The 15,115-nt window shown below is 53.7% G+C and overlaps 1 protein-coding gene across 3 annotated transcripts; it reads left to right on the forward strand.

Annotated features, from left to right (window-relative positions):
* Positions 1 to 8,704: 8,704 nt before the first annotated feature.
* On the forward strand, positions 8,705 to 14,653 carry LOC133628956 (gametocyte-specific factor 1-like). Of its 3 annotated transcripts, none has more exons than XM_062019407.1 (7): positions 8,705 to 8,800; positions 10,099 to 10,199; positions 12,022 to 12,148; positions 13,135 to 13,221; positions 13,382 to 13,423; positions 13,656 to 13,716; positions 14,172 to 14,653. In XM_062019407.1, the coding sequence occupies exons 1-7, from the start codon at positions 8,779 to 8,781 to the stop codon at positions 14,365 to 14,367; spliced, it is 636 nt and encodes a 211-aa protein (XP_061875391.1). In that variant the 5' UTR covers positions 8,705 to 8,778; the 3' UTR covers positions 14,368 to 14,653. The 3 variants fall into 3 exon arrangements, with proteins under 3 accessions (XP_061875391.1, XP_061875392.1, XP_061875393.1); XM_062019408.1 differs by having other exon boundaries at positions 10,102 to 10,199; XM_062019409.1 differs by lacking the exon at positions 13,382 to 13,423.
* Positions 14,654 to 15,115: the final 462 nt, after the last annotated feature.

Below are 15,115 nucleotides of genomic sequence, written 5' to 3' on the forward strand. Positions count from 1 at the left end.
CACGGTCCCGGCACAAACGAGGAAATGAAATGGCAGCATTGAGGGAAACCAAAACACAAGCTGAGCCATTAGGAAGGGCATTTTGCTCTGGAGGTGACTCTGCTGGATAATTACCGCCCGTGTGCAGTCACTGTGGGCCTGGGGCGTCTGCAGCAGTATAAAAGTGGGCCCTTCTGCTCACTCTCTCATCCACTCCTCTTGCCTCCTTCTCCTTGGGAACAAGGTGAGTGTGATCCCCTTGCCTGTCTTCCTCCTCCTGCCTGTCCTGCCTCCTCTGGCACTTCCCAGCACACAACTGCCTTTTCCCCCTCTGTCGGGTCTGAGGCTGCTGGCCACGGCAGAGGGAACGTGCAGCATGGAGAGGTTTTGGCTGGTCTGAGCTGTCTGCTGAACTATGGGACTGGGCTGGGAGCTCTGTGGCCATGGCTGGTCTCGGCCACGCTCTTTCGAGCTGTGGGAATGGGTCTTCCTTAAGGAGGCTGACACGCTTCTCTTAACCACCCCACGTGCTTTCTTTTCCCCCCGCCCCGTTCTCTCCCAGGTCACCTCCATCCCGCAGCCATGTCCTGCTACAGCTCGTGCCAGCCCTGCGGCCCGACCCCGCTGGCCAACAGCTGCAATGAGCCCTGTTTCAGGCAGTGCCAGGACTCCAACGTGGTCATCCAGCCCTCCGCTGTGGTGGTGACCCTGCCCGGCCCCATCCTCAGCTCCTTCCCTCAGAACACCGTTGTGGGCTCCTCCACCTCCGCCGCCGCTGGCAGCATCCTCAGCAGCCAGGGAGTGCCCATCTCCTCCGGGGGCTTTGGCCTCTCCGCCTTTGGCAGCGGCCTCTGCGGCAGGAGGAGCCTCCCCTGCTAAAGCTGCTCCTGCACTGGGGCCTCCGCTCACAGAAACCTCCTTCCCTTCCTCTCCTTCGGCTCATTAAAGTTCTGCTGCGTTGCACCCAATGCCTCTGTGTACTCCTGTCTCTTTCAACACGCTCTCCCCAGCTGCCCACACAAAGACATGCTGCTCAGGGCTGCTTTGGGAGGGGGTTCTCGAGAACGTTCGTGTCGTGACTGTCAGCACACGCTTGCACTGAACAAGCTCAGTTGTGCACCCAGTGATCCTCTAGTTTCTCTCATTTGCTGCCTGGTTGGGTCGGTTCCGAGTCACCCGACACAGGTCAGTGACTGCCAGCTCCTTGGCTGTGGAAACCTTCGCTTTCTTCTCAGTAAGCTCAACATTTGAACAAGGGCAGTAGGGGGACCAAATGTGTTATGAACAAGACACAGGCACTTGCTTCCAAGGAGAGGCCAGGACAACCCATCCCAACCACAGCATTCTCGGGACACAGCCAGTGCAATCGGCTGCCTCAGCACAGAACACTGTTATCACACACTCCTGCAATGCTTTGGGTCGGCAGAGACCTTTAAGGATCATCTCATCCAACCCTCCTGCCAGAGGCAGGGCTATCAGTCACCAGATCACGGTGCTCAAACCGCTGGCAAATCTCATCTTTAGCAGTTGCAATGATGGGGCATCCCACCACTCTCTGGGCAACTCGAAAAACCTTCCCCTGCAGCACCCTCCAGAACCAGCCCTGACCAAGCATGATTTGCAAGCACCTGCCACCCAGGCTCTGGCCACCTCAGGCCATGCCTCACTGTCACAGCACCCAAAGCCACCTCCTCGCAGGCCAGCATCACACCAGAGTCCCAGTCGGGAAGAGGAAGGTGTGTTCCCGGATCCCCTCCACGAGACAGCCCCCACAGCGCAGTACAGACGGCAACGCCAGGCCTAAGCGTGGAGCCATTGTTTCCATTAACACCTTCACAAGAGCAGACACAGAGAGAAGCAGTTCAGCAAACAGAGCCCCTGACCTGCACAGACACCTGCTAGCAAATAACTGCTACAGCCCCTGCGTGCTCACTTCAAAACCGCCCATGTCTCCAGCCCCACGCATATCAATAGCTCACGAGAACGAGGACAACTTTGTTAGGAGCACAGGAAGAACGATTACACTCCAAACAACCCCCTGTCGCACAGGCACGTCAGAGGCAGAAACCTGGGCAGCACTAACGGGAAGCAGAGGCAAGAGCCTGCGACCAAGCGCCCGGCTCTGCCAAACGATGGAGAAGTCAGCTGCAGGTAACTGCAGCAGGGGAAAGGGGGAGCACCGACGCATGCGGGCCCACCAGCAGCCACCAAAGACCCTCTGACAGCACGCACCGCAGACATTTGCAGTGACACAGCAGCACAAGGACAGCAGGCAAATTACTAACCAATCATTAGCCATGGCAGCGTACGACCTGTGTGGAAACACGGCGCGGAAACCCGTGTCAGGTGTGTTTGAGTTGTGCAGCTACCACCGAGCACTCCGGACGGCGCCAACCTGAATCCGTCAGCGACGTCTCTGCTGAGAGGGTGACCCTGCGCGAGCTGCACGCTGGGTCAGCAGCTCAGCACTCGGACAACACCGCAAAGGCTGAGCTGGGCTGACGTTTGCTGCCTGCCAGGGGCCCACCCGGACACTCTGCCACTACCCCTCCTCAGCGTGAAAGAGGAGAAGAAAGAAGCTGACAGCCTCGTGGCTCAACAGTGGTAAACAGTGTAATGAGGACAAGAAAGCAAAGCATGCTGAAGCAAAGCGCACAGATTTCTTCTCTGCTTCCCACCAGCAGCCCATGACTGTCCCCTCCTGGGAAGCAGAGTCACAGGACCTGTTACAGGTCCTTTGCACGACAAACGGCTCCATAAGGAATGCCCCACAGGCCCCCTCCTCCTCCTTTCCCGGAGCAACTCCTGCTGATCCTGATGTCATACTGTATGTAAGAAGCTTTTGGTCAGTCTGGGTCAGCCATCCAGGCCGTGTCCCCAGTTGGGCTGCTGCACAGGCACTGCCAGGCAAAACCCAGAACGTGAATGTATTCTCAACACCAGCCTAGCTACCACCAGAACGAAGCAGTACGAGGGCTAATACAGTGAGACCTACCCCCGCCCAACCAGGCAGACTGATTACAACCCTGCTCCCGCTCGCTGCACAACCATCCGGAACAATCCCCACTCTAAAGCATCCCTGAGCAACATCTCTCCGCCTGGGCAGCTGCGGAGAGCACCGGCAGGAGAAAGGATGACGCCGAGACAGGGACTGGGATGCAGCAAAACTTTAATGAGCCAAAGGAGAGGAAGGGAAGGAGGTTTCTGTGAGTGGAGGCCCCAGTGCAGGAGCAGCTTTAGCAGGGGAGGCTCCTCCTGCCGCAGAGGCCGCTGCCAAAGGCGGAGAGGCCAAAGCCCCCGGAGGAGATGGGCACTCCCTGGCTGCTGAGGATGCTGCCAGCGGCGGCGGAGGTGGAGGAGCCCACAACGGTGTTCTGAGGGAAGGAGCTGAGGATGGGGCCGGGCAGGGTCACCACCACAGCGGAGGGCTGGATGACCACGTTGGAGTCCTGGCACTGCCTGAAACAGGGCTCATTGCAGCTGTTGGCCAGCGGGGTCGGGCCGCAGGGCTGGCACGAGCTGTAGCAGGACATGGCTGCGGGACGGAGGTGACCTGGGAAACAAGGCAGGGGGAAGCAGAGACCAAAGGGTCAGTACCGAGCACTTCTGCAGCCCATCAGAATGGAGAAAAGCCACGAGACGGTGATAAGAGCGGTAGGTGCTGTAGGGAAGCACACTGGCTTCTGCTTCCCCTCCTTCCAAAAGAGCCCTGCAGAGAGTAACAAAGCCCAGGGAGATTCCTCCTGACCCACAGCTAAGGAGACACCTCCAGGTCACGCATTCTACCTCCTTGTCTCTCCTGACACAAGCAGCCCCAAACACAAGCGTAGGACCGTGGTGCAGCCGTGTGCTGAGAAATCCCACAGGAGGAGACACAGAAGAAGGAGCATAAAGACCTTCAGACCTACCTTGCTCACAAGGAGATGGAGGTGAAAGGAGTAGATGAGAGAGTGAGCAGAAGGGCTCACTTTTATACTGCTCCTGCGCTGCCCCAGGCCCACGGCCACTGCACACGGGCAGTAATTATCCAGCAGAGTCACCTCCAGAGCAAAATGCCCGTCCTAATGGCTCAGGTTGTTTTGTGGTTTCCATCACTGCTGCCATTTCATTTCCTCGTTTGTGCCACGCTTGCTCTGCAATGCAGGCTCCTTTCATGTGCTGGCATGAGAGGCCTCACCATTTTTCAGGCAGGGGCTCACCCCCGGTCCCAGGGAATACGGCTGGTTTTAGCATTAGGGTTGGTGGGTCTCGTTTCCAACGCCCTAAAGGCATCCGCAGACTGCAGAAAAACCCATCGCTGCAGCACAGGCCAAGAAACTCCCCCCGGCTCCCCACTACATGGGGGCTGGCAGGGCCCTGCTGTGCCATGTGCCTGAGGCTGCTCAGGGAGGGGGTGTGCTCAGAAAGGCCCTGGCTCCAAACCAGCTCACACAGTACTCCAAGGAGGTGACGCACTTGCCTGCCCTGCACACATGGACGTGCAGCTGGGACGTATCCCACGACAGCCAGGGAATGCCTGTAGTAGGCAAACGGCCTGGGACAGCCTCTCCCTGCCCACGGGGACTCACACTCGAGCTTTGGATGGGCTATGTGTCAGCCTTCTGGCGTGACGGTCAAGTCAGGAGAGTGCTCTCTGCAGCCCGTGTCCTCTGAAGGTCTGGTTTCCCCTGCAGCCAGGGCAGCTCCGGCCCTGTTCCAGCTTGGATGTTGCACTTAGGAAAATGGTCTAGTGGTGAACAGGGCTGTGACAAAGGCTGGACTCAATGATCTAACTCAGAGGTATCTTCCAGATGAAACAATTCTGTGATTCTATGACTCTGTGTCCGAGCCCTGGGCTGCGCCCAGACACAGCTCCAGGGGGCCCCAGCGGCCATGGCCCTCAGCATGACCTTCTTCCAGCCCTGCCACAGCTCAGGAGGGCCACAGCAGTCCACGGCTTGTTTGGCAAGAATGTCCAAGCCTTCCTGTGTCATGAAGGTCAGGGTGCAAAGCACGGCCGAGGTGCGTGTCTTTCCTTTGTGCAGAGCCCTCGGGGTCACATCTTCTGCCTGTACTCGCATGATCCTGCTCGGGAAAGCCTTGGGCATCTCATCCCAATGCTTCAAAAGAGCCTCGGTGGCTCCACGGTCCCGGCACAAACGAGGAAATGAAATGGCAGCATTGAGGGAAACCAAAACACAAGCTGAGCCATTAGGAAGGGCATTTTGCTCTGGAGGTGACTCTGCTGGATAATTACCGCCCGTGTGCAGTCACTGTGGGCCTGGGGCGTCTGCAGCAGTATAAAAGTGGGCCCTTCTGCTCACTCTCTCATCCACTCCTCTTGCCTCCTTCTCCTTGGGAACAAGGTGAGTGTGATCCCCTTGCCTGTCTTCCTCCTCCTGCCTGTCCTGCCTCCTCTGGCACTTCCCAGCACACAACTGCCTTTTCCCCCTCTGTCGGGTCTGAGGCTGCTGGCCACGGCAGAGGGAACGTGCAGCATGGAGAGGTTTTGGCTGGTCTGAGCTGTCTGCTGAACTATGGGACTGGGCTGGGAGCTCTGTGGCCATGGCTGGTCTCGGCCACGCTCTTTCGAGCTGTGGGAATGGGTCTTCCTTAAGGAGGCTGACACGCTTCTCTTAACCACCCCACGTGCTTTCTTTTCCCCCCGCCCCGTTCTCTCCCAGGTCACCTCCATCCCGCAGCCATGTCCTGCTACAGCTCGTGCCAGCCCTGTGGCCCGACCCCGCTGGCCAACAGCTGCAATGAGCCCTGTTTCAGGCAGTGCCAGGACTCCAACGTGGTCATCCAGCCCTCCGCTGTGGTGGTGACCCTGCCCGGCCCCATCCTCAGCTCCTTCCCTCAGAACACCGTTGTGGGCTCCTCCACCTCCGCCGCCGCTGGCAGCATCCTCAGCAGCCAGGGAGTGCCCATCTCCTCCGGGGGCTTTGGCCTCTCCGCCTTTGGCAGCGGCCTCTGCGGCAGGAGGAGCCTCCCCTGCTAAAGCTGCTGCCGATGGCCCCGGTAAAGGCCTCAGGGAGTCGCTGGATGGTCCCAGCTGGGGATGGAGCATCAGCTTGTTGCTTGCAGCGGGGCTCAGCCACCCCAGCAGCCCTTGCTAGAGGACAGGGCCAGCACGGCCCGTGCCTGCCTTTGCCCTCTTCCCCACTGTCCTTTCCCTCCTGTGCCGCCCTGGGCTGTAAGCCCCACAAAGCCAGCCTAGGGAAGGGCTGCTGGCCCTGCTCCCTGCCTGGTTCTGCCAGAGGGACACTGGCTGGTATCTCGCCACATCCACGTGGCATAGATTCCTCTCTGACTCTGTTGCTCTCTGCACCAGGATACCCACTTGGCGTGAACTAATTTCCTTCTTTTAATTGATTAAAGTTCTGCTGCATCCATGCTCGTGCCTCTGTGTCATCCTTTCCCCTACAAGGTGCCCAGCAGTGGTTTTGGGAGTGAAATTTGAGGGATGGGTATCAGTGGTTGTTAAGGGCATTAACTGTTACTGAGTGCTCTTTCCGTCTGTGCACATTCCAGACACATATAGTCAGGAGAAAAGGTGTTTCTCTGGGCAGTCAGGTCAGCCTTTCCAAAGGAAGGGAGGTTGGTACACAGGGCAGTGGGCCCCTTCAGGCACTGTCACTTGCAGGTGAGCAGGGCATCCATGGCTCCTGCAGAACCCCTGGCCATCACAGCCAGCTTTGTTGAGCTTCTGGTCAGAAAGTGTTCTTTTCTTTGCAGAAAAAATTACCTAGGCTCTAAACAAGAAGCCATCTACCCTCTCATCCCTTTCCCATCTCACTCCTGAGAAAACCTGTTCAGCTGCAACAGGAATCCAGCTTACACGGCCTGGGGATATCCAGGAGGGCACACCAATACAAAGCAAGTTTTGTAACAAAATGCTGGCCATGATGCTGGCCAGGTTTGTGTGTTGGTGCAGCAGATGGCAGAGCAGTGACCGTGGATGTAATCTGCACAGCATGATGAACGCCAGGAGGACTGTGCAGTTAAAACGTGTGGTGTAACTTCCCTAGCAGCACAAGCACAAACTGACTCTTCTGTGGGCTCTGGAATCACTTGGTTTTCCCTTTGCCCTGAAGTACTTGCACCTGACCAGAGCAGCTGTGTTCCCTAACTTGGCATCTACACCAGATGTGCTGCAGTCACACAAGGAGTGGAGGTGTTTGTTTTCTCACGATTTGATACCTTAGGATATAACCTTAATTGGTTTTTTAATGCCAAAGAGAAATGTTAGCTGGTATATGAAGAGGTGGTTGTGAAACACCTGAAATAATCAAACTACTAACACAACAGAAATTGAAGCACAAGTCATTATGGTATCTCAGCCTACAAAAAGTTGCTCCAAACTTGGCAAGCGAGCATGAGGTTGCCACATAAGGAATAAAGACTAAGAGCACATCTAGAGAACAACAACAAAAATACAGGCAGAGGTCTGTACGACTACCAAGGGCCATCAAAAGAGACTCTTGACGGATCGCACGCACTCATGGGACAACTATAGATCATGATCACAAGTTCCAGGAAACAGAACGAGTATGTACAACCATTCCAGAAGTGTAATGCACGTGTATGTAACAGGGTAACCCAAACTGAACTGACAGAGCAGGCAGCACGCACCCCGGGTGGAGCGATGCCCCGTGCAATAACAAATGCCCTACACACGACAATGTGTCAGACTGTCATGGTAACACACAACCAAATGGAAAAACATCTCAGCTAAACAAGGCTAGAGGAGACAGTTAGACAAAGTAAACAATGGCTTCAGTGGGCCTTAAGAACATCAGAACAGCAGTGACTCACCATCAGCAGGGACTCCGGGTCCTTGGGCTCCAAGGGATGCTTATCAGGCTCTGACAGTGCTGGGGAGGGCCCGTGGCAGAAGATCTTCTAGCGCCCAAGAGGAGCCAGGGTGGAGATGTGTCTCAGCTGAAAAACCTCCAGGCTTGCAAATTCACATGATTGGGGCAGTAAGGAGACCCCCTAATTGTCCAGACCTCCCAGAGATACTTCACAATGCCTCTAGGGAGGGTTCACTGTGCCAGAGTAGGCTGTTAAGTGGACCAGAGTCTCAGCCTAATAGCAGGTATTTCCACAGATATGCCTTCAATGTATGGGTCCTGAACTAGCTGCAAACGTGTCCCTCTGAGAGAGGCTTTCCAGCTGAGAGACCCACTGGTAGTGGAAGGTCATGGCACAGAGGCAGCCTCGCAGGACAAACCGCTGTTTGCTTTGCAGTGGATGGGAAGCGCTGACTTCCACGCTGCCGTGTTGTGAAGCTCCTGGCCTGGTTTTGCCATAACGTTGCAGAGGCTGGATGATTGTTCTGCGACCCGGGCAGAATGACCAAATAGAGGGACAAAACGTACTGGACAAGACGTTGTACAAGCGCAGCACGGGAGGCAGCGTTGGGTGCTGGGCCGGCACAGCTCTGCACAGGCCCCGGCCGGCGCCCTGCGGGTACGCCGGCTCAGCACACCGAGCACGACCTGCAGCCGGGACAGCAAAGGGGGCTGTTGTGCACGGCCCATCGTGTCTGTAGAAGTTCACACAACGGGAGGCTGCTCCTCTGCTCGCTCAGCCGCTCGGCGGCTGCTCCCGCGGGGCTCCCGGCGCGCACGCTCCCCGCCTCGGGGTCGGCGTTGGCACCTTCTGCCTCCTCCCCGGTCTGCGCGGCGAGGCGAGCGAGGCCGCCCGGCGCAGGCCCAGGGACCCGGCGCCGGAAGCGGCGGAAGGAGCGTCGGCGCGGCCCCGCCAGCGGCCGCTGCCCCGGCCCCGCGCCCGCCCGGCCGAGCCTTCGCTGCCATGGAGCTGGAGGATGAGTGCGGTGAGGCTCGGGGCGCGGGCCCCCGGCGTGCGGGCCCCAGCGCTGCCGGCGTGCTCGCCGCCCGGGGCCATGTGAGCTCGGCTGAGGCCGGGCGTGGGAGCCGCGCGGCTCCGGCCGGGCGCCGGCCCTGGGAACTAGGCTGAGGTTAGATGGGGTTGCCTCGCCGGGCGTGGCTGGTGTGGATGAGGCCTGGCCTTTAGGGAAAGTGGCTTGATTTGGTTACGGTGTTGCTCCACCTGTAGCTGTTGCCTGGGCTGGCGCCAGCCACACGGTGTTGGGATGGCTGTGCATCAGATGGCTGTGCAGGGGGAAAGAAGGATGAGGTCCATATGGCTTCCCTTCCTTCCTTCTGGCTCACTGTGACTTGTGGAACAGCACTTTTAACTAGGCTGTCCTGACCTGTCTGTTGAGACAGCTAAACACCAATGTACAGGTAAGACAAAGTGGCAGTGCAGAGGCTAAAGAGCAGCACCCCATGCTCACATCTGTTTAAGCCAATCCTAAAGTTGCTCAAAGCCTGTGCCAAAAGAGTGGCAGAGCAGAAGGGATGCAAGAAGCCTGGTCCAGCTCCCTGGTGTGTACCTCACAACCAGATCCGCAGGCAGGACCTGTATCTGCTGTCCATCCCTGTCCTTGCTGAGCATATGAAACTGGGGGGGGTTTGAAGGAATGATCTATAGATCAAACATTTGTATCATGTATGCAGGCACTCATGCTGCTTCAGTGTTCAGTGCCTAGATCCTTAGATGTTTTAGCCAGTTTGGTACTCTTCAGCTCAGCTCATAAATAATTGCGTGACTTTTGCAGAACTTCATTTAGAAGTCACATGCACCATGCTTAGGCACGCTGCTTCCTCAGAAATTAAACTAAATTGCCTGGCATTCTTCCTCCAGCAAAAGTAGCTGTTGATCAAAAAAGGTTTGGTTCAGACTGAAGATGTTCCTGAAGGTGCCAGTGGGTGCGTCATCTTCCCTGTGAATTTCCTCTGATAGCTGGACAAGTACTGCTGCCTTCCTTCCCTTGGAGCCAGCGTGGTTACCTGCCTAATGTGGCAACTTAAAAGAGTTGCTATGCTCAGTGCTGCTGGCTATTCTCTGTCTGTTTTGATCAACATCCCAGACAAACTTCAAAAGGAATTTGTTTATGCAAACCAGGTGCCTGCCTAAATGAATGGTTTCAAATGAAGAACAATTGGGTTAGCTCCCTAAAAATCACGGCCCTGCTGTGATTATATGTCTTTTTTCCTGTTTCACTGTCTAGATCTTTCTATTTTTGTTCTCTTTGTTCTTCCATTCTAGAAGATGCTTTTGATCCAGAGATATTAATACAATGTCCATATAACAAACATCATAAAATCAGAGCCCGTCGCTTCCCCTATCACCTTGTGAAGTGTCAGAAGGTAAGCTGGGCTGCCAGAGCACGCACTGTGCATGTACTTGACGCACACGTTCTCATTCTTACCGTGTTTTCTGTCTGTCTGGGGTGAGTTCCTGACAAACAGCTTTGTTTAGCCTTTATTACATATAACTTGATTACTTGTTTGGCAATAGCTTTGAGCACATGTTGATCCACTCAAGACCAGTGTGGCTCTGTTGAAAGGAGGTAAGAGATTCTAGATGGTTAGGTCGAGGAGAGAATTGCGGTCTCTCCCAGCAGCTCACCTGGAGGTAAGATACATTTTCTGCTTCAAGTGGAGAATTTTCAGACTGAGTTATGTGCATCCCGTTCTGGCTCGTCAGAGGAGAGGCGTTATGATGTTGCAGTTCATTCTTTAAGCGCTGGAAACACAGTTGCATAGCAGCATTTGGGGTTTTTTTGTTGTGTTTTGCTAATTATATAATTTGCAGATTACCTGGCAGAAGCTGCATATCCTGAGCTTGGCACACGTGGGGGAGGTTTCTGTCCCCTCTCCATGTTTTATCCAGACCTGGAATACAAATGGTTTAACAGGAAGCACTCTTGCCTCTGTTGCTGTCATTAATCCTGTCAAGTGCTAGCATCTGACTGAGCTTTGGGTTTTTGCTGAGACCTTTTGCAACCCAATTGTTCCTCTTTAAGTTTACCAAAGTGCCAGAAGGCAGTGATGAGTCCTCCTGACTCATTCGTGATGGCATCTGCCCCCACTGTCCCTCCCCTCTTGAGCCATGTTTATGTTATTTGTTTACTTTTAGGTGGAGCTTGCGTGACTCTGGTCATACAGACCTTTGTTGTAACTGGTGCAAATTTTCCCTCACTTTAAAGGCATAGACAGGAAGAATTCAGAGCATGTGCTCAGTGAGGGGTGGTCGCCCCTTGGAGAGAGGCAGCCTTTGGGATGGAGGTGTGGTTTAGTATTATAATGACATTATAATGAGCAAAGTTCACCCAAAGGAAACAATTTTGACAAAAAAAAAGGAATCTGTAGGCTCAGGGTAGCAATTAGGCAGCTTATCAGTTCCACGGGACCGTCAGGCCCCTGTCCGTGCAGTGATATGCCAGAGCCTGGCCAGGGTGTCCCCACTCCCTTCCACCCTCCTACCTGGGTCGACTTACCAACCTCCCCTGCTGTTGCCAACATCCAAGGTTGCAGGCTCTGTTGCCCAGGGAATTATCATGGAACAGAACAGACGTTGTGCATATTGGCTGCATTCCACCCTGAAAGCTTCCTTAATGCTACACCTGCTTCTAAAATGTGGAGACAATTTTAGTTCCAGTAAGTCCCAGTAAGTCACTTGGAGGAATTATTCCACACTAGCAAAAGCTGCATCAGGCAGAACCAGGCAGGGACTGGTACAATGGCAAAGGTCTGTTCTTCCCAGTAAGGGCTGGATCGTTTTAGGAATAATTTACTGTAGTGAGAGCTGAGTGCTGCTGGTAGAACCTGTGTCTGTGAGCACGGTTTACTTGAGTGATAATCCCACAGTAATCCCCTAGCACCAGTCTTCAGGCTGAATGCTACCAACTCCCTGGCTGTTTTGAAAGGATTAAGGACTTTCTCTGCCTTTGTGCCTGCTAATTTAAAGAAGATCTGAATGGTTTAGATTTGCCTGACAGCTCTCTCCTATTGTTTTTAAATAGTTTCATCTGTGCTTTAAACCACGCAGCCCTATTGCCAGAGTTGCAGCAAACTGCAGGGACTTGAGCAGAGGGTATGCTTCTGTCATGGTTTGACATGAAACCATGGTTCCTCTGGTTTAGCAAGAGATGAGTGAACTTCAGTGATTTTGGTTTTTCCTGTCTAGAGCCACCCTGAAGTGGCACAGCAATTGGCCACTTGTCCCTTCAGCGCTCGCCATCTCGTTCCTCAAGCTGACCTCCGTGACCACATAATGAAGTGCAGCGAGAGAAGGCTCATGGAGCACGATATAGGTAAGAGAACCACCTGTGCTCCGAGATGGGTGCTCACCCTGGTATTGAGGTCTCCTGTTTGTAAGGAGAGCTCACAGAACAGAAAAGGAGGAGTCAAATTAGTGTCTACAGTTTTGTGTGACCAGCAGCTTTGGGAAAACTGGAGCCTTATTTTTTTCATTTACTGGGTAGGTCTATGAGAATATTGCAGATGCTTCTGGCAGGACTTGCACTTATTTTGCTACCAGGCTTCTTGAAGAAAAAGGCTGTGCCCTAGACTGCATCCTAAGTCCCTCCAGCTGTAGCTGGGATGATTTTGTGGCTAGAAGGACCAGCCTTTCTTTTTGTAGAGCTGATCTCCCTTTGTGGAGGCTGGACCACTGATGCTGTGTTAAAAGCTAATTTCTACCAAACGAGTGTCTGGAGTTTTGGAAACCCCTGTAGCTGTTCTCCTGCAGGGCAGATTGAATGATTCACTGCCCACAGGAGATGGGGCAGCTCCTCTTCTGGGCTGCTCTGCCACTGCACTTGATTTATCCACCATATAATTAAAATTTCAGTCTTCTGCCCTGTGAGACCAGGTGGGAGGGGAGCTGTCCAAGAACCCCAGAATATTTAGGAAGGCATCCTGTGCTATGCAGCATCTTTTCCATCCCCTACTCTTTAACTATTGCTACACTACAGAGCAGAGAGATAGTTTTCTGTCTTCTGTAGAGCTGCACTGAGGCTGGCAGGGATGCTTACCTGCATTCAGATAAGCAGGTTTCCTCTTCACTCGAGCATTCCTGCCACAAAGTTCCAGGGAGCAGAGTCTTTTCCTGTTGGTTAAAAAGGCAAACTGCAAGTTGTTTGATTTCAGGTCAGGGCCTGGCTCCTGGGTGCACCGAGCCCATTTGTGTTGTGTGGGGTTTCCTATGAAGCCAGGTTTTACAGCTTTGATCCAAAAGCACTTGGTGCTTCTGAAGCAGGACTGACTGCTAGTCACTGAGTGTTCTCTCTTCCTGAAGTGTGTCAGTCCTCTGGCTTCCAGAGAGAGCAGATGAATGCTGCGAGCACGTGGCAGGCACCTCCATGTGATGAAGACTGGGAAGCAGGTAAGGAACACACTGCCTTTGGCACATGGCTGCCGTCACCCTGGTCCTGTCTTCAGCTCCACGTGGGACAGTGTGAGTCCAGAGATGCTGGTCACTTCGGCCTCACTCATACGACACCTTGCTTATGCTCAGTCCTACAAACATGCATCTCTCCACCCAGCAGGCTTTTCTTGGTACAGAGACCTATTCCAACGTGCCTGCGGTAAGTGGCATGGAGAGAGATTTCCAGGCATCTGCTCCATACCATAGTTTGTACCTTATGTGCAATGACGGCAATGGAAACATAAGTTTTACGTTCCTCGGTTAAATGACACATTCATCATTAGATCAACTTCTACCCCCTCTTGAACATGTAGAAATATGACAGATATTCCTGACTTGATGGTTGCTGAAGCTTCTTAGTTTTGAACCACCTTACCTGTTTCCTTTTGCAGAGCTGTTGGAGCAGTCCAATTCCCTTTTCATTTGGGGCAGGACCAACTCTGACACACCCAGGTAGAGAATGCAAGTTTGATTCCTTAACAATATTTTGTATAGATGAGCATTGCAGCCTGCTCCCAACCCAGCCTTGGTGGCTGGACATGACCTGATTTTGCTGTTGTACAAGCCCTGGGTGTGGGTTCAGTGTTACTTGGTCAAACGCCTGGCCCCTACCAGGGAAGGAAGCCCTTGGGAACACAGATACTCTCTGCTCTCGCATGCATTGCCTGCGTTCACATCCTGCTGGATGTCTGGCCAGTGTGCAGGGGAGAAAGGTGCTGAGCCTTTACCCTGACTTTGGAAATGTGGCCAGGTGCCATCCTCTGGAGCCTTTTCAAACAGTTACTGAGCTTCTGTGGAGCTCAGTGGTTAGCTAGCAGGCCCTTGTGCCCTCCTGTCACCATAGACTTGGCATTGCACTTGAGCCAGGGCATTTGTCAGGAGAAGTAACTGAAGCCTTTCCATTGCAGCAGCAGCTCTGAGCAGAAGAACTTCCTGCCACCAGGACTGCGTGTCCCCTTGTCCTTCCCGCCCGCCGCGGCAGGGAGCAACTGGCAGCACTGCGCAGGCGGCTCCAGCACCACGGCCTCTGGGGGTGGCCACGGCTCCAGAGACCTCCCTCAGAGCAGGGCTTCACATACACTGCTGTGGGGACAGGAGGAGTAGGATGTAACACCCACCTCCTGGAGAGCAGCTTCTGAGGGAACTCGATGCTTGAGTCACCCTCTGTATGTTTTATTCCATATTCTTGGCACGCCTTTGATCCCAGTGGTCCAGAGCAAGCAGCCCTGCTCCCCAGCCACTTCGGCGCTAAACCACTCCTGTTGTCACCTACATTAGTCACTTGGCTGGTTACCAATGTTAATCAGTTGGCTGCAATATGCAATAACAAGGATTACTTTAAAGTTTGTTCTGTCTAGGTTCTTGTTGGCAATTTAGAATAAAGTGTTCTAAGTACTCAGACCTGTTTTACATCTCTCTCAGACATCTGTAGTGATTTGTTCTGTGGAATAAGCTGGAGCATTTTAATCTTACAGACAGATGCCACAATTGGGCCCCATTATCCTGAGCTCCTCTAATTTCCAGGTGGTGAAAGACTAGCAGTGAGTACCTGCTTTTTGTTACAGGCGCTTATCCATTCCATCTTCCTTCTAAATTAATCCCCAAGCTTTTATTATTATCTCCTCCTCCAATCTACATATACATGAGCCACATTTCACTCCCTTTTAACTGCTAGAATCCTGACTGTATCTTTGTTTCAAAACTTACCTGTCTTCACCCCCCTAGATCTGTTCTACACACGTAGTCACAACTGAAAGCACGCTGCACAAGCAGCAATGCTGTTTCTAGGCTTCAGCTGCTGCTTAGCATAAGGTACCACCCTGGAAGATAAACTGTGGAGACCTGTCTCAGC

This window comes from Colius striatus, chromosome Z, assembly GCF_028858725.1.
Source record: "Colius striatus isolate bColStr4 chromosome Z, bColStr4.1.hap1, whole genome shotgun sequence".
Lineage (NCBI taxonomy): Eukaryota > Metazoa > Chordata > Aves > Coliiformes > Coliidae > Colius > Colius striatus.